The sequence below is a fragment of the Montipora foliosa genome, chromosome 1 (genome assembly GCF_036669935.1).
Source record: "Montipora foliosa isolate CH-2021 chromosome 1, ASM3666993v2, whole genome shotgun sequence".
In the NCBI taxonomy this organism is placed as follows: domain Eukaryota; kingdom Metazoa; phylum Cnidaria; class Anthozoa; order Scleractinia; family Acroporidae; genus Montipora; species Montipora foliosa.
In genome coordinates this window covers 19,060,500-19,085,499 of record NC_090869.1, presented here as the reverse complement: position 1 = coordinate 19,085,499, position 25,000 = coordinate 19,060,500, and the positions used below count along the sequence as shown (strand labels likewise).

The window sequence follows — 25,000 nt, the reverse complement described above, 5'->3', positions numbered from 1 at the left end:
GGCGCTGTAACCGTAACGTTTTTCAAACCAACAATATGGAACCAACCTGATGTCTTTATCGTCCACGTTTCTAATGATAAGCGTTGCTTGTTTGAGGGGCATGCCTGCACGGTACAGGAAACACGGTCCAAAGTCGTGTCTTTCAAAAGAGAAGTGCAGGCCAGGTTGGACACCAGTTCCAGTCAGGTTGACGGTGAATGTAGGGCCATTAGTGATCTACAAATACAACATCATAAATTTGAAATAGTTGTACAACCAGGGCCACCAATAACAGATACAGCCATTCAGTGATTCTACATAATTATGACGACTGATCATACTGGTGGTAGTGGTGGTGGCGGCGATAAGATGATGATGAAAACTTATTAACACAAACCAAGGTTTGCAAAAGCATGGATGTGTAAATACTAGGGAACTTGAGCAGTGGACGTTTTTAAGACGCAGGCGGAACCGGAAGTAAGCTGTTTTTTCCTTTTAACTTGTCTTAAACACAACCAAATTTATATTTTTAAGTATCGTTTCTCCATTAGGGATGATTAGTTTAAACATGGGCTCCTCGTTTAAAAATTTGGGAGACACTACTGTCCTAGCATGTGAAATGTTTCACTCCAGTTGCCGTCCGCGTCTAAAAATGTGGCGTGCTTAAACTCCCCAATAAAGCAGCTGCTCGGAGACCTAGTGTTTCGTTAGACAAGAAACTTCGCTCCACACCGTCTCCCCCTCCCCGGAAGGTGTGCGAATGGGTACCAGCGATATAATGCTGGGGTTAGCCCTGCTTTGGACTGGCATCCCTTCAGTACAGTAGCAATACTCTCGATCACTTTATGCTACACTAAGTGTGGAAAGTCGAACGCGAGAATAATTGATAATGAGAACGAAAGGTGCGGCTCCAAAATGAACAAGTAACAAAAGAATGAAATTTCCCAAGTGTTCCTTTAAGAACACTTGCGGAAAAAAGTTTCTCGGTCAAGCTTAAAAGCTTGACCAAGAAACTTTTTGTATCCAAATGACAATGTTGATGACAATTATCAGGACGACGATGATGTCACCTGCATCATTTCCGGATAACTTCAGTCTTCTTGAGGAGACATCTTGTCGGTATCAGGTATCTTTAATGTACCCTTACGATTATCGTACCCTTGGAATGCATTGTAATATATTGAATTAAGTGTCCGCCAGGCCCCAGTTGTTAAAAGGCTGGGTAACATTATCCAGTGGATAAGCCGCTATCCAGAGTGTAATTATATACTTCGCGTTAAACGTTGACAAAGGTTTTGGATCACACCTTTACATAAATGTGCTTGGAGTATGCATATTCACAGTTACGCCAGCAAATACTTAAATCTTTGCACAGACTGAAACTGTTGGAAAGTGACTTTTCGGGGGAGCAGGGGTTGTGCAGTGGCCCGGATTCGATTCCCGGTCCCGGGGCCCGTTTCTCGAAAGTCCCGGAACTTTACGGGCCATTTTCGGATGTTACAATTCCCTTTGTATCTCAAGAACGGAGAGGATTTAAGTCGTCAAACTTCACAATCAGTTTGCTTTTTGTTACCTTGAAAACATGTTAAAAGATCGGCCTTCCAAAATAAGCGGTTGGCAGTTTCAGAAATGGCTTTTCGGGACTTTCAAGAAACGGCCCTAGGCGTCAAAGGTGTGTTGAGTTTGTTATTGGTTCTCTACTTGCTCCGAGAGGTTTTTCTCCGGATTTTCCGGTTTTCCCTCTCCAGAAAAACCAACGCTGCCAAATTCCAATTTGATCCGGAATGCAGGGACACACGTGCGAACGAGCTCCTGAGCGCTCTTAAGGTGTATCGAGGATAAACAACAATAATAAAAAACTTATTCATCGGATAAAGTTATACGGCCCTTGAACAACTGGGGCCAGGTTTAAAAGAAAAGCACTCTACCATGACAGACCTTCAACAGTAAATCACATCCAGCTAAAGTAAGCCGTCCAGGAGGACAAAAAGCTAATTGACATCTCTTCCGGGTATTACAAGGTACCGTGCCGATATCAGGTGTCACCGAAACTAACTTCTCCCCATCTGGACATCGTAAGCCCCTCAGTTTAGTTCGGTTCTGCACTTCCCAAGTAAAATCAAAGTTGAACTTCCCTGAGTTAATGACAAACAACTGTCGTGTTGCTTTCTCGTTGATCTCAACCTAAAAAAAGACATTTCGTAGTAAGAAGCCTACATTTTAAATTTTAAAATGATGAAGATAGAGTAGCTTTCAACTGAGTGCCGACATCCGAAATACTACTTAATTCACTGGACGACTGCAAGAGGCACGCGGATCAAAGTAAATACACGGGCTGACACGCAGCTGTCGCTAAACGTTGGAAACGCGTGCGAACACGTCGAAATTTTTTGCGCTGAGAATAGGTGAGAATACGACGGTAGATTATTGAGCAAATTGCTAGGCTTAGAAATGTGCAGGTTTCCACATTTACTTGTAAACCGTTTCATTTTACAACACATTCACATTTACCAGAAGTGCGAACTTCAGTTAATTAAATCTAAACGGGTTCTGCCTAATTAAAAGCGATCAGGTAATAAACACAAAAGTGCTTAATCCCTTCATTCGCAAGATCTCAATGTTAATTCCCCATACTGACTGCCATACCTTACTTTTTATATCAGTTATGGGAATTTGGTGATACATCTAGACAAAAAAAGAACCCTGGTGATAAATTTCTATATTCTCTTCACTAGTCTGCTTAACAATGTATTGAGCTTGTTGGGAGAAAAATGTATATCAATCACGCTTTGGAGTCAAAGGGTCTCGAGGAAACAGAGTTACTGACAGCACCCTAGAATGACAATACAGATGCTCTCTCACACCATAGTTAATGCATGGAGATGGTTATGAAACTCGACAAGTTCCTTTGTTTGATGTTTTTGTCCGTATTTTTGGCCTTGACCCTGCACAAAACACACCTTTTTTTCGATACGATAACCAATCAAATCCTTCGATTAAATTATGCGCGACTAATTTGCGAACCCATACGAGACCAAAACAAAAGATTGTGCAGGGTCACGGTCGATTCAACATCGATTGCGACAACATTGTTCTCGCTTTTGAAGGTTTTAAGGTTTCATAACCAGTCCCTCGATTAACTATGCTCACACACAAACGCACCATTCCAAGATTGATTCTGTTGGTTCCTTTAGAAGTCAGTTCCACCTTGTTACCCAGGGAGTCTTCACAGATGAGTTGCGCGTTCATGGCGTACCCTTCCGCTTTTACGTTTAATGTTAGCGGCGATATCTTCTTCTTCACATGACATACTACGTTGAAGTTCACCTCTTTTTCCTCTGTTGCCGTAAAGGAAATTTCAATTGGCAGCCTGCAAGAAATAAACAAACTGTAAAAGCGCACCGCAAAAACAACCCAGATTGTCAGGTTCAGTTTTACGCTTACAATAAAAAAAAATGTGAAATGCACGATAACACGGCAATTTCGCTCAATACTCGGCCTACAGTTAAAGTTCTTAAATTTAATAAAACAATCACGCATTTCAGTGGTGAAGGAGTTAGTCCTAATTTTGTATGATTGTGTAAATGCCGGTTTTTCATGTAGTCGAATCTTGAAAATTTGACTTATTGTTCCTTCGGTTGGTTCATTCAGCGCTAAACCGATCATCTATCTCATTTGAATTTCTCGTCGATAGTAATTAATTTTTTGAAAAACTCTCTCAAAAAAGACATACCTTGCTTTAGGAAAAACAGTACCAGACATTGGCTCAACAGCCAGACTTGACGAATATCCTTCAGTGTGACAAGATGACTGGATAAATGAAAAAGTGAATGGAGTGTTCTCTTCATTAAGCAGTTGGACGGTCTCTTTTACTGGGTGACCTGTGGACAAGAGGGACAAGGAACAAAACATTGGAAAATTTCGAAAGCAAACGTAAATTTCACCTATCTTCAGTTCTACTGAAGTAAGATGAAAATTGTACTAATTTTATTTGGCACGTTGCAGGCAGTTGAATATATGGCGCGAAATGTCTAAAATATCTAACAGAGCGTTTTCACTCACGTGACTAAAATAAATGCTAATTTGATGAAACAAAAGAAACTATTTGCATAAAAATAGAGTTCAATTCCCAGAGGATTAGTTTGGAACACCAACATGGCCGCCGTTTCTTTGTTTTGGAACACCAACATGGTTGCCGTGACGTCATGTGAAAACGCTCTATAGACCAATTTCGATATATTACAATTCAGTCCAAAACAAAAGACATCATCACGAGGCTCTGGTGAATAATCTCATACAAATCATTGTATTTATTCCCCAGATCCTCGGGATGATGTCTTTTGTTTTGGACTGGTTGTAACTAACCCTTAGGGAATAACACGTTTTGTTCTAGGCATTTCCATATCACTTAAATGTGAATGCTACATTGTAACGTAAATACTATACACAAAGAATCGTTACCCCTCGGGAGATCGAATTGGGTACAACATTGGTTGCGGTCGCATTAGGGAGTTAACACTAGTGTTAAATCAAGTTCTATTGGTCAGTGTTCCCCTAGGGATTCAAAACACCAGAGAGTTGACACAAGAGTAGTGACAACACCAGTGCTACACTGTGTTTCTCTCAAGGGTGACTGCAACCATTGAGTTTGCCGATTTGGTCCATAAGATCTTAATTATCGCCTCAGTAAAACATCTTGAATCTCCATGGTTTTAATCCAGTATTTTTTCCAGGTTTAACTCTAGCTCAGATTCCAACGACATGGCCCGAAGGACTGTTTTAATAAGTTGCGAAAAGCCATTCTTCAGGGAACGAAGATCCATTTGACTTATTCTAAAAGCTTGCACTTCTAACATATTTTTTACAATGAAAAAAAAAAAAAAGGAAAGCAAAAATGATGCATTGCATGTCATTGAAAATTACATAAGGCAGTTTTATGCATTTTTGGAAAGCGCTTTACATGAGGGACTTTGCCCAGATACTGAAATGATCCAACAATTGCTCAGTTGTCTTCCTTTTGACAGATAAATAGGAAATTCAAGTATCCGATATATGCCTGAAAAGTTTCGAAGCCATTCCCAAACTGATAAACTACTGACGATCAAACCGGTTTCATTAAAGGTCAATTTATGGCTGAAAACATACTTTTGATTAATAGCATTATTAAATACGCAGCTGAAAGAAAAAAATCTCCGAGACTTTGTGAAACGCACATCAGAACTTGCTACAAGACATAAAGAGCAAGTAAGTCGGAAGTTAAAAAAAGCTCGCATGCTTTCAAAATCACGGCAACGTCTTACCAATCAGCACTTCTCTGAAGTTGATATGAGATCTGTCAAATGACAAGGCAGGCTCAAATGTGTGTCCCACCATGACAAAAGGAATGGAGATGTTATGCTCAGGTACAAAGAAACGCCAGAACGATTCCACAAGATCCAGCGAGTCTGGCACGTACTCAAACACCATTTCGTACTTCTTGCCACTAAGTACCGTTCCCTCAGGAGTCAAACACCGGAAGTTCGCGCTTTCAGGTGCACCATCTAGGCTGTCCTCATTGGTCCACGAGAAACTGTAAGTTGTATTGGATGGGTTGATCACGTTGAATCTCCTGCATGGACAGTTGGTTTAGCGTTACATGAAGTATGATGCATATGCAGGGATGACAACAACGCATAAACAAAATGGAATCATTATAATACGCGATTTTGCTGGCATACAATTAAGCTTCCATTTTCTTGCCCTTAACTAAAAATTCGTACTGAACAAGAAGCCAGTTAACGGGGTCAATTGAAAACAACGAAAACACTAACTAAATACGGTTGATTCCTCTTTGGAATATAAAAGTAAATGTCGTTATATACAAAAGAAGTGGATAATGCTAACGTTATTACTAAGTTCTCAGGTAAAACCAAGTGCTATTCATCTCAGTGTGAGAGAAAGCACAATCGCTTGAGTAAAATTCTGTTCACCAACATGGTTGCCGATTCTACCTACATGGCGTCCGGTTAAAATCTAGAATAGGATAGATTAACAGCAACAACTGAAGAATTGCGCTACGGGCGAGTTAAGGACTTAAGGGAGTAAAATTGTTAAATACCTTAATCAAAAATTGGATCTTGGCCCGATGTCGGGCACTTAAATTTTTCTTCAGCCTACTTTTCCAAGCAAGTGCAAATTAAATATACTCATAGTTATTAGCACCACTTTGCATATTAAGGTAAACTAATTTTCACAAGAAAGACTTTACACCTTCTCTCGCTAATGAACTAGAAGCTCAACTGAACTCAATCATCAATGGCTTACTGGCTTTGGCCATAAATTGACAACAAGTAATGACAGAGACACCGATTTTGATAGCCCTTAAACTTAACATCTCTTGTGTTAAGAAATCAACGTCACAGAGTGTCCCCGGACAGTATTCCTCGAGCAATCACAAACCCTTAAGAAAGAGACAAACGCCAGAGGTCACTCTTAATCGAGTGTGAATATTAGCCTTTCCTTGTTATCCTGAACATAAGTCCAGCCTTTAAATTAATTCATTTTTAACTCACTTCACATTCTTGACCTTGACTCCACATGATTTGAACTCGATAACCTTCGTGCTGGGATCCAGAGTTGATCCGGGGGGAGCACCACCAGGACCTTTGAGTTCAGGATTTCTTCTCCCACCGGATACATAATCGGACTCCTCTAGCTCAAAGTGACAATACGGCAGAAGACTTCGGCCCAGAACAGGAATCGAAAAGCCCTGAGTATTTGGCTGAAGATTGGCAGCGCTGAAAAAGCAACAGAAACTCCAGTACTAACATTGGATAAAGTAGACTTAAATGTGTTAACTGCGGGGAAGATCATGCTTATATTTCAGATCATGGTAGTAATGAACGCTTATTCTGCGGTAACGAAAGGAAAGCCGATACTGGTTGCGTAGCGCTCTACCACTTGAGCCATCAAGCCAACTGGGAGTTGACAATTTTGTGTGTTCATTTTAAAGGGGCTCTGTCATGCAAAATGATGTAATTTCATGACACCCAAAATGCCCAAAAAGTAGAATGAAACATGAAACATTGCAATAACCACTTAAAACTGTTGAACAACACGTAAAAGAAATGCAGCAAAAGGAAAGATAAGAATGGATGGATACAAATGGACAAGACTGAAGCGGATTGCATTTGAGTAATCTTGAAAAAAGTCGGCCCGACATTTTTTGGTTTATGACAAATTGCCTGGGCAAAGGATGTTTCTACTCAGAATCATCTTGTTTGTGATGTGATGATAATTTTTTCGTTAAAGGAATTCCACACTACCATTTTCGAGTTTTGAACTCGTGATTAACTAAAGATGTCCCCTAAACACCCTAAGCCCGCTGACGATGTAGAAATAAAGAGACGGCTATACAAGATCGAAATCATGCATCGCAGTTATATGCGATACTGCCATAACAAAAAAGGGCTGGAAAATTAAGGCTTGAGCGGGATTGGTCACAAATGAGCAGTTCCCCGTTGGCTTGCACCGATGACTAGCTCCTATTAGGGTTGATAGCTCAGCTCCTACATCGCAGAGATCATGGGTTGAAATCCTGATTAAATTCGGGCTTCCTTTTCCTTCATGACTGCCTTAAGGCCAGTACTAATAACTGACCAACTGCGAAAAGTAAGGTCAGGGAAGGGTCAGATTAATTTGAGCACAGCCTTCCCTTGCATGTGTTTTCCTCAACTGTGTCTCTCTTTGAATCAACCCTGGTCTCTCCCAGCCATGACGATGCTCGACAGCCTTGCTATGCGTTCTACTTAAAATCGGAATTGAAAGGAATGTCTTGGAAAAACAAGGGAGACAAAAAACTTGTCACCATCTTAAAATGTCACTGTCAACGTTAAAGCCATTGGCATTTGCAAACGTTTTACTAAAATTACCTGAAGGTCAACACCGCTTCATACTCTAACACATCCAGCGGCGAGAATTTGATAACAAAGCTGCCCTTCTTTCCAGCAGGAATACTGCCACTGTCAGGTTCGATCACAAATGGAAAGATATCGCTTCCACCTTCACTCACCACACTGCCAGCTTCATACGCAAGGGCAAGGGCACTCGAGGGCCTTCCTCCCATTGACGAGCTCGGACGTGGGATCAGAGGTGCGGTACGTGTCTGGGCCGGCATTGAAGAATCACCCGCGGAAGTGGAAGGACGCCCTGATCGCTGGCTTCGTGACTGTCCCGCAGAACTCGCAGGCCGTTCGGGTCCAGATTCAAAATGTTCGGCTAAATTGACAGCCTTGGGTTTTTCGACCGGTTGGAAAGTCCACTGATAGTCAAGTTGAACCTCGCCTTTGTTTGATACAGTAAAACTGAAAATCAAAATGTATGTACTTAATTAAATGTAGCTCTGGATCATTCATTTACCGGACTTGAAAATTACAACCACATCAATAGCATTTCCTTATGGCAGAAAGATAATAATTAATACTTCGAGATATTTACCCAGGAAGCTCCACCCACCCGGAGATGGTTTTCAGGAAGGCCCTGCATCCGGATCGAATTGCAAGTTAGAGATGTTGGTATTTAAGGAGAGGGGAAAACCGGAGAACACAGGGGAAAACGTCTCGGAGCAGAGAAAAAAACCAATAACATACCACATATGGTCTCGAGTCCAGGAACCGAACCCGGGCTACATTGATGGGATGCGAATGCTATCACCACTGGGCCGCCCCTGAACCTCACCTACTGTCACTTCACGGTTTAGCTGCCTCTAGTAGCCCTTACTTTTGTATGTCATGTAATTCTTTCTTCCCTTTTTTTGTCCGAAAATGGGCGCGTTATAGACCGTATTCACAAATGGTGGCTAAGTAATTATTCTTTTGTCTTTATGCTAATCACCCTTACTAGCCTCGTTAGCACGAACAAAATTCAAAAGAATCTTTGCTCCAAAGTGAGGCCAGTGAGGATGATTAGCATAATGACAAAAGAATAATTTCTTGACCGCCATTTATGAATAAGGTCTATTGCCGATAAATTCTTCATTTCAAGGTCTCACCTATAAACCCGCGACTGAAACATGAGAGTATCTTTGAAATGCACGCTCTCGACTTTACAGCGATACTTTGCATAGTCACACACAGCGGACAGTAGCAATTCCACGTCCTTTGTGCTGTTTTCCAGTGCTGTGAAGGGTGGCTCAGTTTCCACTTCAATGATCTTTTTCTTGGCCGGTCGAGGGGCCTTCCTTGCACAACTTGAGGGCTCCTCTTCGGGAGTCACGTCTACCCACTTAACAGTGCGCATGCGATCGTCCCAGTCCACCGCCTAAAGCCAACAAAACAATTTTGCTAAGTAAGACAGAGGACCTAGGTACCCACTTGTACCCATATTCTTTTCTCGATATGAACCAAACGGCTTTGTTTTTCTGGATTTAAATTAACAATTCTGCTCGCTGAGTAATGCACATAAATCGAGGAATGTCTGTGGTTAATTGGTTTATTAGTTTATGGTGTTTTCATGACATTTTGAAGCAAACTTGAGATTAGTTTGAAAGTCAGTAAGCGAAGCAATATGGTACGGTTCAAAAAGGTCAAGATTTGCATATACTTCCCCTAGGAGTAAGTTAAGGCTCAGGTATGTAAAGAGAAACTTATCGTCGCATGAATCTCACAGTACAAGAACTTTAGTGGACAGGGTTGCAAGAGTACTTAAACACACACACATACATACATACTTAATTGAGCGCTCCCCAAAGGATCTTTTCAAAGCCAATGAAACACAATCAACAAAAACAATAACTGTTAAGAATCTCAACTGGCCAATTGGCTGTTTACAAGTGCAGCCGAGATGTTGAACCAGGGTCTATGAGGATCAAATTCAACTAGTGGCCATAGCGAGTCTTAAACCCGGGATTTCTGGATCTCATGGCAAGCGCCCGAACCACTGGGCCGCACTGCATCCACATTGACTCAGGTGTTCATTTAGTTGTTTTATACAAACAACGTAAGCAATCCAAACCTTATCTTGTGCCTCTCCCAGTTTGATTTTAGTGATTTTGCAAGGAACATTTACAGCCGAATGAGTTTTGGGCTGCTTAGAACAGAACGTGACCGTCACATCCTTGGCACAGTTAGGCTGCAAATGTCCAGTGCACGGAGAGAACGCGACCTCAGGCGGCGGGGACCAAGTAAAACGGACTGGATCCGAAGGAGAATGGTTTGTTAACGTGAACGACAACTGTTTTGACACGCCCACTGGACAGTCGCCGAATTTGACATGGTTCTCTCTTGATGCTGAAGATAAGAAAATATCAATCACGATGTGAGGAAAACGACTATCAGATTATCGAAACGAAACGATACCATTTGCCATTTCACACATTTGACACATTGCCATTTGCCCTTTGACACATTCCATCGTCTGCCGGCTTGAAGTTCTACTTGAAAAGTTCCACTTATCTCGAATACACTGTCCCCTTTATTTTCTTTTCTCAACTGAAGATGCATTTTGTTGTCCTAAAAACGTAGGCACTAAGTACGCTAGTATTCGTCTTGCTCTTCTAGTTTACGCCATTACTCTAATTGATGTATAGCAGAAGCACTAGTTTTTTATTTATGCAAGTTAAGTAGTATTAAATCGTTGCCAGTGGGATACAGCTCGTAGGAAGAGGTTATTGTTTATGAAAGGATGCCTAAAACAAACAATGCTGATAGATAGATTAATTGTCAAGTTCGCTTTTTCGATGCTCTTCTTGGTGTTCACTCACGTGATCCACAGCAATGTTTTTCAACGAAAACAAAAGAAAACGTTTACATAATAATAGAGTTCAATTTCCAGATGATTGGGTCGGGACACCAACATGGCCGCCGTTTCTTTGTTTGGAGACACCAACATGGCGGTCGTGACGTAATGTGAAAACCAAGAATTAAATACCGCACGTCAATAATGAAAGGGAAATGGGAACGCTTGGTAAGGGTGTCTCAAGTGATGTTACGGACGCTTGAGGGTTATGATGGGATTGGGGGCGGGGGGGGGGGGGGGGGGAGTGTGGGAGGGGGGAAGAGAGTCACAGCTATTAGCAAAATTTTCAGCCAGTTCTAAGCCATTCTAGGAGGTCAGTACTCCATGATATACTTACCAGGAGTGTTATCATCTATCTCCAGGTCGGGTGCTTGATTTTCAGTCTGCATAAACGACCGTATGTTATCTATAGTCACCTCATCTTGGTATCCTTCTCCGATCAGCTGAATAATACTCTCCTCATACGGATTGTCAACGACCGTCAGTCTAACCTCACCGACCATTCGCCCGACTAGAAAAGGGTTAAACTCGATAGAGAAATCAGCTGTCTTTCCCATGGGGACTACCACAGTTAAGGTATGAACACGTGACTTGGGATCATCTTCGTCCACGACCTCATCAAGAGGCATCAGCGTCTTCGTACCCTCAACACATGAAATACTGTATACACCTTCCGGGTCCTTCAAATCGATATTCACTCGTGACATCAACGTGCCTTCGTTTTTGAGCGACAGCTGCAGAACCTGTTTACAACGAGATGAAAACGGTGAGTTTTTTAAGCAAAAAAGAATGCTAAAAGACGTTTACACAAAAGCTTCTTTATTTCAAACTCGGTTCAGGTACAAACGATCTATGAAGCAAAACATCCCTTGGTCAACGCATTAAGCAAACCCAAAACCAGGTTCATCCATGTCATAATTATGATCTGGGTCATCAACACCACTAAAGCTCTTTTTGCTCAGAAGCTTCTGATGTCAAAAAACAATAATTTTGATAAGGAAAAACGGTTTCGCATCACGTACAGCTAACTCCTTTGCCGTCCTCGGCAAAAACGTGAGGCCGTTTAATTAGATAAGATAAACAAATTCAGAGCTCGAATATAGCATCTGTTGGCTATGTACTCCAGGGTGTGTGTAACAAGTCAATTTCTTTGTCAAGTATTCTGTGACTCGCATATGTTTAACCGTAATAGAGATGGTGATAGCGATGTTGAAGATAACGATGACAATTTTGCTATGATGTCAGTTATGATGATGATGATGATGATGATGATGATGACGTCGACGACGACGATGATGATGCTGGTGGTGGTAACAATGATGATGATGAACTCCTCGCTCAAAATCATCTTTTCTTACCTGAGAACGTCCCAGCAACAGACGTCTAAACAGCAACACCGGAGCGCCCTTCTTATTTCGCGCAGTTGGCCGCACGACATTTATTCGGGGCAGGTTTCCTTCCCCTTGGATGTCAAATGTAAGATTGCGGTATTTTGACATTGCAGTAGGCATTCCGTCGACTGCAGCCTCCAACGTGGCGTTATACATTTGCATGGAAGGAGGTACAAATGACACGGTTGCGTAAACAAAGCTGTGAGCGGGAATCGAAGCCCGCTGAGGATCTATTTCGTAAACATCGTGCCAGCGAGCAGATGGTTTCATGGACTGCGGTTTTACTGACAGAGCCAGATCGCAAGGCACCTGCATGGTTGAGAAAAAAGACGAAAAATGTGGAATCACGTATCTCTCTATTTTGTTTCCTTTTCATGCAAGGATAGCGTAATGGTGAGAGCACTCGCCTCCAACCAATGTGGCCCGGGTTCGATTCCCAGACTCGGCGTCATACGTGGGTTGAGTTTGTTGGTTCTCTACTCTGCGCTGAGAGGTTTTTCTCCAGGTGCTCATTTGATTTGATTTGCGTTAATTTGTTGATTTCAGTTTACAGTGTCGCCAATTAGTGCTACGCTACAGCGCTAGAAGACTAGAAACTTAAATAAAGTTCCCTTTGCAATCCACTCCACTTCGGATAACTATATACACCCCCGGAAAGCAAGCAATTGTCCATATAGACATAGTTAATAGATGTAGGCTGGTTATGAAACTCGACAAGTTTCTTTGTTTCATGTTTTTGTTCGCTTTTTTGGCCTTGACCCTGCACAAAACCCGACAAAAACACGCTTTTTTCGGCAGGATAACTAATGAAAAGCTTCGACTAATTTATTCGAAATTAACTTGCGAACCAAAAACAAAAGATTGTGCAGGGTCACGGTCGGTTCAACATCTAATTGCGACTGTATTGTTCCTGCTTTTGAAATTCCCAGGGTTTCATAACCAGTCCCTAGATTAACTATGATATAGACCATGCAGGAGGATTGCCGATTCTTTTGACACGCTCTTGCATCAAAACTACTCTTTTCTATCAATTCCAATTTACTCGGAAATTTTTTGCGAGTTTTTCCTCCCCTCCTCTGCTTCAGCGACGTTGGCAACTTTTTTTTTCAAGCTCATCCTACGGTTCCTCCAAAAATTTTCACCCTTCATCTCATTCGTATGAATGTACTACAAATGGATTGGCTTAGTAAATGGATAACTAGGAAAATGAATAAATGCAAAAACACAGAAGTCAGCTGAAAATCCTACCTTATTTGGATTACTAATCTTAAATCTAGCCTTGGCTTTTCTTCCAACTATTGTGTTGTAAAAAATGAACTTATTCTCATCCTCTCCGTACACCCCTGAGCCACTGGCCAAGTCGTGAGTCAAGAACTGGAACAGGTTTAATTGTTTCACGATCAAATGTTCTTCGAATATAGAGCAAACAGTTTCGTGTGTGATGGTGGTGATTCCTGGGATGCAAGCTTCCCCGATCAGCTTGTAGGGGATTCCCTGAGGGTGTTCAGTAGGCTGGCGGTCCGAGATGTCAATGGCAATGCTCTAAAAGATAAAAAGAAGGCGCAGAGTTGAGGTTTTTGAAACTGCGAAGATATCGTTGACGTCACCTATTGTCATTAATGTACCAAACAAGAGCCTCATTTGCTGTCAAAACAAAGGGTCTTTTTTCTGCGTGGTTGGCACATTTGAATAACAAAAGGTACGCTTGTAAAGAGAAATTAATCTTCCCTACTGCACTGGACAGCAAGACAAACACAAGGCGGTTTTTGTGGAATGTTTTTAAGTCGTTCAAAAAACTCGCAGCACGTGTTAGGAGGGGTGGGGGGGAGGGGGCACTTTGTGACGTTATTATCGCCAGCCTTTTTTTTTGATTTATGAAATCTTCGAAATGGGATAAGGTTTCGGAGACATTTCGTGACATTTAGGTGCATCTCATTATCCTGCATTTATAGTGTCTTTGTCAACTTGTGCTTACATTTTTTAACAAAAGATTGGACAACATGTCTTCGAGAAGTCAGCGAAAACGAAGGATTGAATTAAGTAAACCCAAAATAGTAATACCTGTTCTGGTCGACCTATTAAGTACACTGTGATGCAGCTTTTATGCAACAAAGTTAGACTTTTCGCCTCGAATTCTCTGTAAACTAACCTCCTCACAGTAGCCAGGGTTTTCGCCGATCATATCCACAGTAACTTGAACAGAACCCCCAGCTGGAACAGTGCCAACGGCTGGGTAAACAGTGAACATCCCCAGCTGAAGACGGATGTTTGGTGCGCCCGTTGTCAACTCAGCCCTTTGTAAGAACAAAAGAGTAACAAAAGTTAAGGTGCACACTGAGACCAGGGTCCCGTTTCTCGAAAGTCCCAAAACTTTCCGGGCGTATTTCGGGATCCTTATGTCTATCTATCTTCAAAACCAGGCCGTTTTGCGGCATGAAGCATTGCAATTATGTTGTCCTTTCGGTTCTTGTAAATCTGGTACTTTCACAATTGTTTTTTCGGGCCCGGAAAGTTAAAGGAACCTTCGAGAAACAAGCTCCAGGTCCCAGTTGTTCAAAAGGTGGATAACGCTATCCACCGGATTAATCCTTATTCATTGGATATCGCAATTGGTTCGCTATGACCTATCCACTGGATAGTGATTTACCCGGCGGATGGCGCTATCGCCTCCACCTTTTGAACAACTGGGGCCAGGTTGATAATCACACACAATTTGAAGCTACTCTGGTTTGGAGAATTTTGAATGTAGCTTCAAAAATTACAATTCAAAGACCCAAAGTTTTACACTCCTGTCTAGTAGAGAGTTTAAGAAACGACGACGGCTAGGACTACGACAAAGCCACAAAACAATATCATTGGTTAAAAGAGCATTTATTAATCATGCTGCTCGTGCACCACGGATTTTAGCAAATAAGATTGCGGTCCTCTGCATAACGACGACGTGAAATCACCAAATTTGAGGTTTTCACGACAACGTAAGCATGCAACAGAGAATCTTTCATTCTCTGTTTTCACTCTGAAACCGCTCGTACCAATTTTTAGGATACTTCGCCCATATTGTAGGACGTGAACGAGACCAAGTAATCGCGAAAGACTTATGATAGAACCAAGTTATATTTTGAGGTGGCGTTTTCGTCGACCGTCGCCGTCGTAGATCTTAAACTCCCTAACGTCTTTATGTGGAGTGATCCAAAGTTATCTCAAGTGTCCTTTCATGTACTCAGCATACATAAAAAAGTATCAGACTTGAAAATAGTTGACACTGCAGCTTCCCCCGCTGTTTAGTATAGTTGTACACAGGAGTCAATGTGTCCAAGACTCAGGCAGAGGAATTGCCCTTTACAAACGGAGCAGCTTTAGAATAAGGCACTAGGCTAGTTTCGAATTGTGCTGCAACAAAAGAGCAGAGTCGCGGTTCAGGGGAAAATAATTAGCATTTTGCTTTGTTCAAAACAAAGGAAAATGCAAATTATTCCCCTGAAACTCGACTGTTATTTTGTTGCTACACAATAGGCTATTTTCGAAATATCAAATATTCAGCTTGATAGTGAGGCAATGAGGACAAAAACGATAGAAACACGTTGGAATGAAATGTGAAAAATTTACATATCACCCAATTTTTCCTCTCTTTCAAGCTGAATTTTAATATATCGAAAAAGGCCTATTCGAAACTAGTCTATTGACGTTGAAGCGGGGAAAGAACAAATCAGTACTGTACATGAAAAGGGCGTTGCACAGTTTGCGGCAAGATTTCCGCACAGGTCCCTACTTCATTATGCATACACTCCTTTGTTTCAAGAAAACAATAGCGATAACAATAGTCGTCCTTTGGGACTGTGGCGCTTTGTTCTTTCTTTTTAGAGGTTTTTTTCCTAAGTCCATATGGACTTCAAAAAAGTCGGTCTAACTTTTGTCTGAAATACGGAAAATCGAACAGTTTTTCCTGCAATTTCGGCACTTTTCCTGCAATTTTACCCATTTTTCGGTTTTAGAATAAGCGCAAGAAGTGGAGTTTCAAGCAATCGTTGTAATAGGGTTCAGATTTGCAAACATAACAAACAAACCAAATAAAAGTACTGTCATAAGAAATTTAATGGCTACCTGCTCTTTTTATCGTGAAATTGTTCTTCCTGTCTGCTTAAAAATTCGCCGAGACACTGCAAAGTGTATATTTTCTTCCTTTCCTGTACAATGTATTTAGGATCACGAACGGTGCATTTAGAGGGATTTTGCGATTTATCGCTCTTTGTAGAGATTGGCAATATGCTCAATGATACTTCCAAGTAAATAGCTTTGGTAGAGATCCATGGATGTTCCCCTACGAGGCATACTTCGTTTCTTTCCCCATCATGTCTTTTCAATGCCCTGCTGTGGGCTCGTTTGTCTGGGTCGACGAAGTTTAGGCGATGGTTAACTGCGGTGAGATGATGTTAGCCCTTGTCTTGTAGGCAGTTGTAAACTTTCCGGCCACAGGTAGCTAGGGCTAATATTTTTTCAAGGAAAGTTTACGGTCAGAAAATTAATATGTGTTCTGGCGGATTGAAGGCTATCCATTGCAGTTTTTTCTTGTGCATCGCGAAACAGATCCATCTCCCGATGCGGCACTTTGTCTTTGCCAACTGACTACGGTTTCACACAGGTTTTGGACACGGAAGACGAAAGTAAATTGTTTTCTTTGCACCACTCTATGCACGACTCTGGAAAGGCTATAAAGCAGGGACAATTTCCAAATTATCAAATCTTCCATTGCTGTGACCCTTTTACTTCGGTAGCCATCTTAATAATTACGAAGACACAAGTTTGCTTCAAAAGAAGGGAAATATGAAACGATTTTAATTGCAATGAACTCGTGCATGAAAGTTTCCCATGAAAGATGCACCAATCACACTTTAAGCGTGGTATACTCTTCCACGCAGTGAACTTATAAGTGTGCCGCACGCACGGGGCATGAAGGAAAAGCAGGTCACAGTTCACAGCAATACTGGAAAACCTAAAACTATCACAGGGACTAACCTTAAGCCTAAACAGTGCCTTTAGTCGTAATTAGGGCTACGGTTAGCATTATTAAAGGGATGGGTTGTTTCAAGAGTAGTAAGACAGGGATCTCTTAACGGTAACCTACAAGTGTAAGTTCGATTGTAGGTGCTCGGCGCGGCACCTGTATATAATTACGTATCATTGTTATGTAAATAGTCGGCCAGAATTCAAAATAAATATCATTTTCAAGGTGTGAATTAGCACTGAACTTGACACGTTAGCTCAGTGGTAAAGAACAGGGACTAGTAATCCAGAGGTTTACAGTGGGTCGGAGTTCAAGGCAAGCTGCGAGTGACATATCATGGGATAAAATGGCAGAAAAAGCCGAGCGGGGTGTGGAAATAAGAACAAGACGAAGGGATAGAAAGAGGAAAGCTGACACTAAATCGAGTAACGGTGTGGGCGATGAAGGGAAAGAAGAGAGAGAGGGAGGGAGAGAAAAAATGAGATCCGTTTTTATTCATCCCGTAAGTACAAATTACCCATGTATATATTCGGTTCTCTTGGGTATACGTATTGTTCTACAAAACAATAGCACGAATGAATAATTAATTTATTCTGCATGCATAATGAAGTAGGGACCTGTACGGAAATCTTTCCCAGTTTGCTCTCGTTGGAAATGTAAGGAGTACAGGATTTGATCATGGCGGACACGGTGGCGAACCAGTCGATACACATCAGCAGAGTATGAGATATATAAGGTCTGGGCGGATGGTCACAAACCAAACGTTTGTATACAGAGTATACATACCCTCTTACTGAGTCTGCTCTCTTCGGTTTAGTTGGTTTATCTGGTTGCTGTGATCGCCCTGAGCTAGATCCGTCGCGGGATTTCGTTTTCTTTGCCGGCGGGCCCAGTCTCTGACGTCCTTGAGAGACGGTGTTGATCATCTTGAGGACTGAGTACCGGAAATCAAATTCCCCTTGATTCTCAATCGCAAACACACGGGTCTTCTTATTGTTAACAATCATGGCTCCAAAGTTGATGTCGCTGACGGGTGAGACTGCGTATTTGCTGTACACTGAACGTGCGCTGATTTTGATCGGAATACTGGCGATCACTTCGCCTCCGTCACCAAGGTGGGGTTCTATGATCTAAAACGACCAATCACAACGAAACGACTTTTTAGGAATTGATTTAACATAAGTTAACATTATTAAATTGTGGCAAGGTGACTGGCGCATTGCTTGTGAGTTTTTATGTAGGATCGCTATATGTGTTAAACATTTGTTGTTAACAGAGTTAAGACGCTATACATCAATTTACCTGGCACTTCAGTATTGGCTCATCCTTGATTGTTATCTCATTCTTAGATCGGAATATGACCTGTACTTGGGTGGGGCGATCTGTGGGCATCAGAGGACCCCGGTTGGGAATCACTGTAAACAGCTGCCCCATGTCTGAAGGTGAACCATCTGTGGACTCGAACGCGAAGTTAAAGATGATTTCAAATTTGCCTTTGTTCTTAAGAGAGCAAGTCTGTTTGGTTTCATCCAACACTTTAAGAACACCGAAGTCGAGTCCACCATCAGCACCTATGAAACATACACAAAAAAAGTGATAGCAATGAAAACGAGGATAAGAAAGGCATAATACTTAAAAGGGTGATTAATAATTCATGAAGATGATAACTGATAGAAACCCCGTATCCAAGACACACGTCTACTATTGTAACTTCTGACACAGTTCATGTTTCTGCCAATAAAAACCGATACAGATCTTTTGCTTATATAAAATCTGTCAATTCTTGGGCTAAGGCTCAGAAGAAAGAGGACTGACTAAATGTGACAGAAAAGTGAGCAAATCATCTAAATAAAACTTCATTTCAACAATGAACAGCCTTTCTACACTCACATTAACGCTCATTAGGTCTGAGGGCCCATTTTTAAAGGTTCAGCTGTGATGGGTCCCTCTACTTAAAACCATGCATTGCAGACTCTGATTCTTGCAACACAAAAAAACAAACAGACGCTCCAATAATATATCTTCGCTCGCCCTCAAATTTTTGCAATGATACCAAATTGGTCGACGCAGCAAATGAAATAAGCCAAACATAGCACCTTTAGGGAAACTCATATCCAAGGCCACATCGTATGACTCTGCATGAACCTGAATATTCTCAGCCTGCACAAGACCCATGATTTGTTCGACATCAGAAATCTATCGAGAACCAAATAAACATTTATCCACGTTAAAACGTGTATTAGAGAGAAGAAAAAAAGAACTTCAGATTGAAGCACAAGTACCACCAGTCCTCTAGAACATGTCTCCAATTCTAAGCATGCGCGCAAAGAGAAATTGCGCACTCTATACCGCCTGCGCGTGCCCAGAATACAAAACAAGAACTTCGTACTCGTACTGCGATCTTCAGTTCTCTGGTGACAAAGGAGTCAGTCAATACTAAGTGAAATATACCCTGACTTGCAAAAATCATGGTGCCTCCGTCTCGGCTCGAGATCAGTCCGAAGATCATCATGACAACGAAACTACAGGCACATGAACAGAATTAACTATTGGAGGCCAATGTGAAGTGCTAGATTTCTACCCATACAAACCATGTGAGCGTTAGCCTTACTGATGGCATTAGGCCCACAAAGGACAGAGAAAAACTCTGACCAGCGTGAGAATTGAACCCACGACCTCCGGGTTAGATAACGGCTGCACTAACGACTGAGCTACAAAGGTCAGACGGGAGCAGGTCGTGGGAATTTAAGACGTCAATTTCACGGCAATGAATATGTACAAATACAAGGAGGGTTACGTTTTTGACCAACGTTTCCAAATACGTAACCCTCCCTGTACAGGCACATTAAGCCGCGATGATTTTCTTGAGAGCGATAGATACCTTTCTCAAAAAACATAAAAGAACTTGAATAACATGCCCCTACGGCCTTGAGCGGCTCTTGTTTAGATTCATTTTGAGCTTTCGCCTTACCATGCATACTGCCTGATGAAGCCGCGATACAGCAAAATCTCAAACTTAAGTTCAACGATGCAGTGGCATCTTTGTCACTTACAAAAACTCAAAGAAATTTCTTGCAAATTCACTCACTTCCAATCTGACAATTTTTCTTATGTTAGTAGGCCTGACTGCCCTGAAATGCATCTGCAGTGCAAATTCTGACTTAGCGTCAATAACACCATGCTCAGTTGTCAGCGAGAAGTCGTCTCCTAGGTTATCCATTCCATTTACACGCCAAGCGACAGGGAGCAGTGTACTGTTACGCAGGAATATAACCTTCGTGTCCTTCCTGTGAATGAACAAAATGACGTAACTGAAGGTGATCTTCAATTGCCCCTCTGTTGATTCTAACTACAGCAATTATCAAAGTCGTCGAGATGCCTTGCTAAACCAGAACATCTTTATGCCGGGCGCAATACCTATCTGTATTCCCAGCCGCACTCTAACGAGTTATGAGAATCTGACCTCTCAAGGAGAAACGTCCTCTCCCTCTATCTCCCTTCCCCCATTCAATCTTAACTTGATACTACAGTCTGTTGCACCCTCAAAACAACACTGATTGTCAGGGTTGACTTATTGCGCTTCGACGAGAGAGGAAATACTCGTATTGTGATAGTCACTTCTGAAAAGGATTGCAGCTCACCGTCACTTCGCATTTTATATAGCTGGCAAGTACCAAAAGAACATAACAGCAAATGAACGCGTTAGAAACGGTTTCATTGCCTTATTATAAGGGCTCAAGTTGCAAAGCAAATGATGACGGATGCATTAAATACAGAAAGGACAGTGGCGTTAAACGGCTTGCATCGCTTCTTTGTTCTGATCAGCATATGTGTATATGCTGATGTCCGATCTCACTCATAGATAACGTGCTTGTAAAGCAAATTTTAATATGCCAATAGAAAATGCGCTATGTAAATTCATTACCATCATTACCACCTACAAGTCGACCGTGTAACATTTGTTGTTTTTTAGACTTGTTGCCCCGTTTTGTAGTTCCATAACAACACAACTGTCCAAAACAGAACTTAAGTAGGGGTGACGTAGGCCAATGGTTAGGGCGCGGGATTTAAGCTTGCGGATGCTCTGGTGCAAATCGCGCCTTACCAACAACAGAATTTGACTATGGTGTCGATGGTGGTCCCGGACTTTACTCCAAGCTTTCTAAATGCCTTACTAGATTCCGTCATGTGGTTGGATTTTTCTATGCTGTTATGGTATTTGAAATTTTTCCACATGTTGACATGGAGCCACCAGCTTCGAGGTATGAAAAGCACGTCGGTGATTTAAATCAAAGTTCTTTACGTACTTCGGCTTTGAAACCCTCTTTACCTGTGAAGCAGAACTCGGTCAAACTGCAGTTGTCTCCGATCTAATTCCAGTTCTGGTCGAACGCCGTGCGAAGAAATCTTAAAAACAACAGGCTCAGGATTTTCGCGGATACAGCACACCACTGCATCTTCAAAGAAGCCCGGAGTTTTCGGATACGCCCACAAGGTGAGGTTCTGTTAAAAATTGAGAGAAATTGGGCACAGTTACTCTGGCTTAAAGGTGATGGCCTATCAGACCTTCTTTAAAAAAGCAGCCAAACTGGAATAGTCTGTGAGGTTACGATAAATATCTTCGCCAACAGAAAGACATTTTGGCCTTTATTCCTGCAAATTTCGCTTTAAAGCGCCAAGTAAACTTGGCCATAAAACCACCACCAGAGGACATCTCAAACAAGAATATGTATTCCTCAAGAGGCTGCTATCAAAAACCAAAATCTTCCATGCGTTGTGCAAGTGATGCTTTGATCGAGATTGGCGGTTATGACCAAGCGGACTCCAGCCTATGACGACAAGCTTTGTTCATACATGTCCAATACTCCTACATGATGAGATTCCTGGTACGTCACAATAGAAATCACAAAGTGTCACAAAGTGTCCCGCTCTTTAAGTCTCGCAAACCTGTTACTATTTTTTTAAGGATTAAGGTTGGGGGACACTTTGTGATGTCTATTGTGAAGTGCCATGAATCTCATTATGTCGGAGTATTGGACAACCCTCGCTTTGTTAGGACTTGTCGCCGTTTTCAAACCAACAAACATTTCGGCGAAAAAGTTAATTTATAATGCAATACAACAATATAACTTTATCTCCCGACTTCACGTTTCCAGTTCATGGTTTGAACCAGGATGTGAGTATTGTCTTCATGGTGCTCCAAATATCTTATTGCTAAACACGTGACTGACCTGACTTTCTCCTGGTTTTAGTTTCATGTTTGGTGGATCAAGGATAAAAGTGGCCGCAGTACTGTCGTTCTGAAAACAGAAGCTGATATCTGCATCCAGGGGTGACGTGTTGCAAATTACTATTATCTCCATATTCTCTGGATATTTGCCTTCTTTGTAACGATCCCGTGTCTTTCCTGGAAAATTATGGCATTAAACTTAACCTCTCAAGTGATTAAACCAAGGCGCAGCAAATTGGAAATACCCTTACGGTCAAATTTAAGAAGTGAAGAAACATAGATTAAAATCCTACCGCAGAGAAGAGGCCCAAATTCGAAGGTCTCATTGCTCAGGACGTATTTTTTGTGCACGATCTCTTCCGGTTTTCGACACTTCCGGCGATGAGGGAACACCACACGTGGCTCCCGACTTATGGCGGGAAAAGCACACACACCGCGGCAAAACAGCTGATAGCGACGCCGTGTGCCCATGATCTCGAAATTCAGAGTCTGATCGAATTGGCCAAGTTCTTCAGACCGGAAGCGGATGCGCAGCGTCACAGCGTCATTTGCGGGAATTTCCCAACGGTGGTTGATTAGCAGAGGAGTACTGGGCGCTACAGCTCCGTCACTGCGACAAAAGATCGTTAAGCAGAGATCAGTTTTGTTAAAGACTACTCATGAGCAGGCCATGACTTAAATCGGAATCAAGCAACAACGTTAAATTCACTGTGGCTTTAATAACCCCGGAGATCTTAAATGTGGTGCACTATAAAGCAGAGGTACTATAGGACTGGGAATCTTGAAAAAGGACATTGGAATGGAAAGGTGGTAACCACGTCTTTTCAAGAGACAACACAGCTTCGCTCGGGGAAAAAAGAGCTTTGTCCTGTAAAGATTGTTAGACTAATCGTTGCTTTTCCCAAGACCTCGTTTTTCAAATCAAGCTACTTTCTGAGGTTGGGGCTTGCAAAAAGAACCAATCTATCTTACGGCATTTAAATACTATTTAATTTGCTGGAAAACAAGTTTTGAGCATAACTAACAATCATCATACCGATAGACTCAGTTTACCTTTTCTCCTCCTCCGCAGGTGTGGCGCTTGGGGGAGGGGACGGGGCACCGTGGGCTGCTTTGCTCTTTCTAGCGGAGCTTCCTCTTTCTCTTCTAGACCTTGTGCCGCCTTCGCGGTCATCTTTATCTTTGCGACCCTTGCGACCATGCTCCTAAAATATAACAAGACACTAGATAAAATATTTTTTTAATGATACTAAAAGACTAAACGTGCAATGCGTCTAGCTCCTTGCTCAATGGTTCGAACGCACAACTGGTTAAGCGATGCAACTTGTTGGAATTGAATTCCGGGCTAGGCCTCTTTTTGCAGTTGCAGTAGCTTCAAAGGTATGTCATTGTCTTTTAAAAAAGCACAGATGGTCTAGGCAGCACTAACCTGGGGCTTCTCTAACACCTTTTCCACCTCTGGCTCAGGCTCTTTTGCTTTTTCTTCTTGAGGGGCATTAGGATCGTCAGGTGCTGATGCTACAAACACGTAATGAGCTGGGGGATCAAACCCCAGGGGGGGCCGTCTCCGTACGGGATATGGCACAACCGCAAAAGTGGCTGGGGGAGGAATGGGCGGCCCATGGGGACCGAGGCCTAGGCCATCCATAACCTGCAATGTGTTGCGATTACAATGTAAGTGAATTATATAAAGAAAAAGGCGCGAATGCAGCCGTGCAAGACTAGTGGGTACATACACAGAAGTAACAACCGCACGACACTCAAAGATACTTACGCATACATTAAATAACGAGATAAAGTGATAATTTTGCCATGATTCCTGCAAGGAGCTCGGCTAACTCTTAAGGGAAATCTTGAATTTCTTTTGAATAATTAGAGTGAGTTCCATGTTTACCAAGGGACTCTTTTTTCCGGTCTCAGAAACGAGGGAAATAAACGCATTTAAGTCGAAAAATCAAAGCAAACATGTATTTTTTATAGGATGAAACACATGGTCTTCCAACAAAATAAGAAAGGAAGTTTGAGTAAGGAAGGAAAACGATAGCAATACTTAACACAAAAGAATGAACCAATGAATCCAAGCGATTCAAATGCGCAGAAAAAAATTTGGAACCATTTATACTATCCAAAACAAATTGCCCAATTAATAATAAGGTAGTGCACCAAATTATGTTTGCCAACCTCTTCAATACTTGGTAGAATTCCTTTAGCCAGAGTTTGTTCAGCTTGTGACTCGGTTGGGTTTCCTGTGTCGATAAACAGCTGAGGGACCCCCAACCCATCTTTTTTACCACCATTTTCTTCATCTTCCTGCTCACCGCTGACCACTGACATTGGAGATTCAGATACCTTAAGATCAAAGAAAAGGAATTCAGTTACGATTCGATGTAAGTATCTGCATGTAGGCCTACTTTTTACAACCAAGGAAACATTCTTGAGACTATTACGGAAAAAGCAATTCGCGTAACAATCCGCAATTGCTTCCCTTTGGACTTCTTCCATTTTTCGAACGGTTGTAACTAAAAATGGATCGGCCAAAATAAGGTTCATATTATACTGGTGTTCAAAGAAAAACCCCACGAGACATGCTCTGGTGGAAAAGCACTTAGCTATCAAGCTAGTTCA

At 41.9% G+C, this 25,000-nt stretch overlaps 1 protein-coding gene across 1 annotated transcript in view; it reads right to left on the bottom strand.

The window, feature by feature from the left end:
• The window catches only part of LOC137992146 (hydrocephalus-inducing protein homolog), an 85,391-nt gene that overhangs the window by 16,907 nt on the left and 43,484 nt on the right, over positions 1 to 25,000 (bottom strand). The window contains exons 45-67 of the mRNA XM_068837283.1: positions 24,557 to 24,724; positions 23,805 to 24,026; positions 23,429 to 23,580; positions 22,669 to 22,985; positions 22,377 to 22,552; positions 21,476 to 21,648; positions 20,234 to 20,432; positions 19,242 to 19,341; positions 18,448 to 18,716; positions 17,932 to 18,275; positions 14,293 to 14,437; positions 13,392 to 13,685; positions 12,111 to 12,452; positions 11,090 to 11,495; positions 9,970 to 10,244; positions 9,008 to 9,276; positions 7,890 to 8,321; positions 6,531 to 6,755; positions 5,280 to 5,587; positions 3,713 to 3,860; positions 3,142 to 3,349; positions 1,918 to 2,163; positions 47 to 216 (exon numbers count right to left, since the gene is read on the bottom strand). Coding sequence (XP_068693384.1) covers positions 47 to 216; positions 1,918 to 2,163; positions 3,142 to 3,349; positions 3,713 to 3,860; positions 5,280 to 5,587; positions 6,531 to 6,755; positions 7,890 to 8,321; positions 9,008 to 9,276; positions 9,970 to 10,244; positions 11,090 to 11,495; positions 12,111 to 12,452; positions 13,392 to 13,685; positions 14,293 to 14,437; positions 17,932 to 18,275; positions 18,448 to 18,716; positions 19,242 to 19,341; positions 20,234 to 20,432; positions 21,476 to 21,648; positions 22,377 to 22,552; positions 22,669 to 22,985; positions 23,429 to 23,580; positions 23,805 to 24,026; positions 24,557 to 24,724 — 5,588 coding nt within the window. The remainder of the gene's footprint in view (positions 1 to 46; positions 217 to 1,917; positions 2,164 to 3,141; positions 3,350 to 3,712; positions 3,861 to 5,279; positions 5,588 to 6,530; positions 6,756 to 7,889; positions 8,322 to 9,007; positions 9,277 to 9,969; positions 10,245 to 11,089; positions 11,496 to 12,110; positions 12,453 to 13,391; positions 13,686 to 14,292; positions 14,438 to 17,931; positions 18,276 to 18,447; positions 18,717 to 19,241; positions 19,342 to 20,233; positions 20,433 to 21,475; positions 21,649 to 22,376; positions 22,553 to 22,668; positions 22,986 to 23,428; positions 23,581 to 23,804; positions 24,027 to 24,556; positions 24,725 to 25,000) is intronic.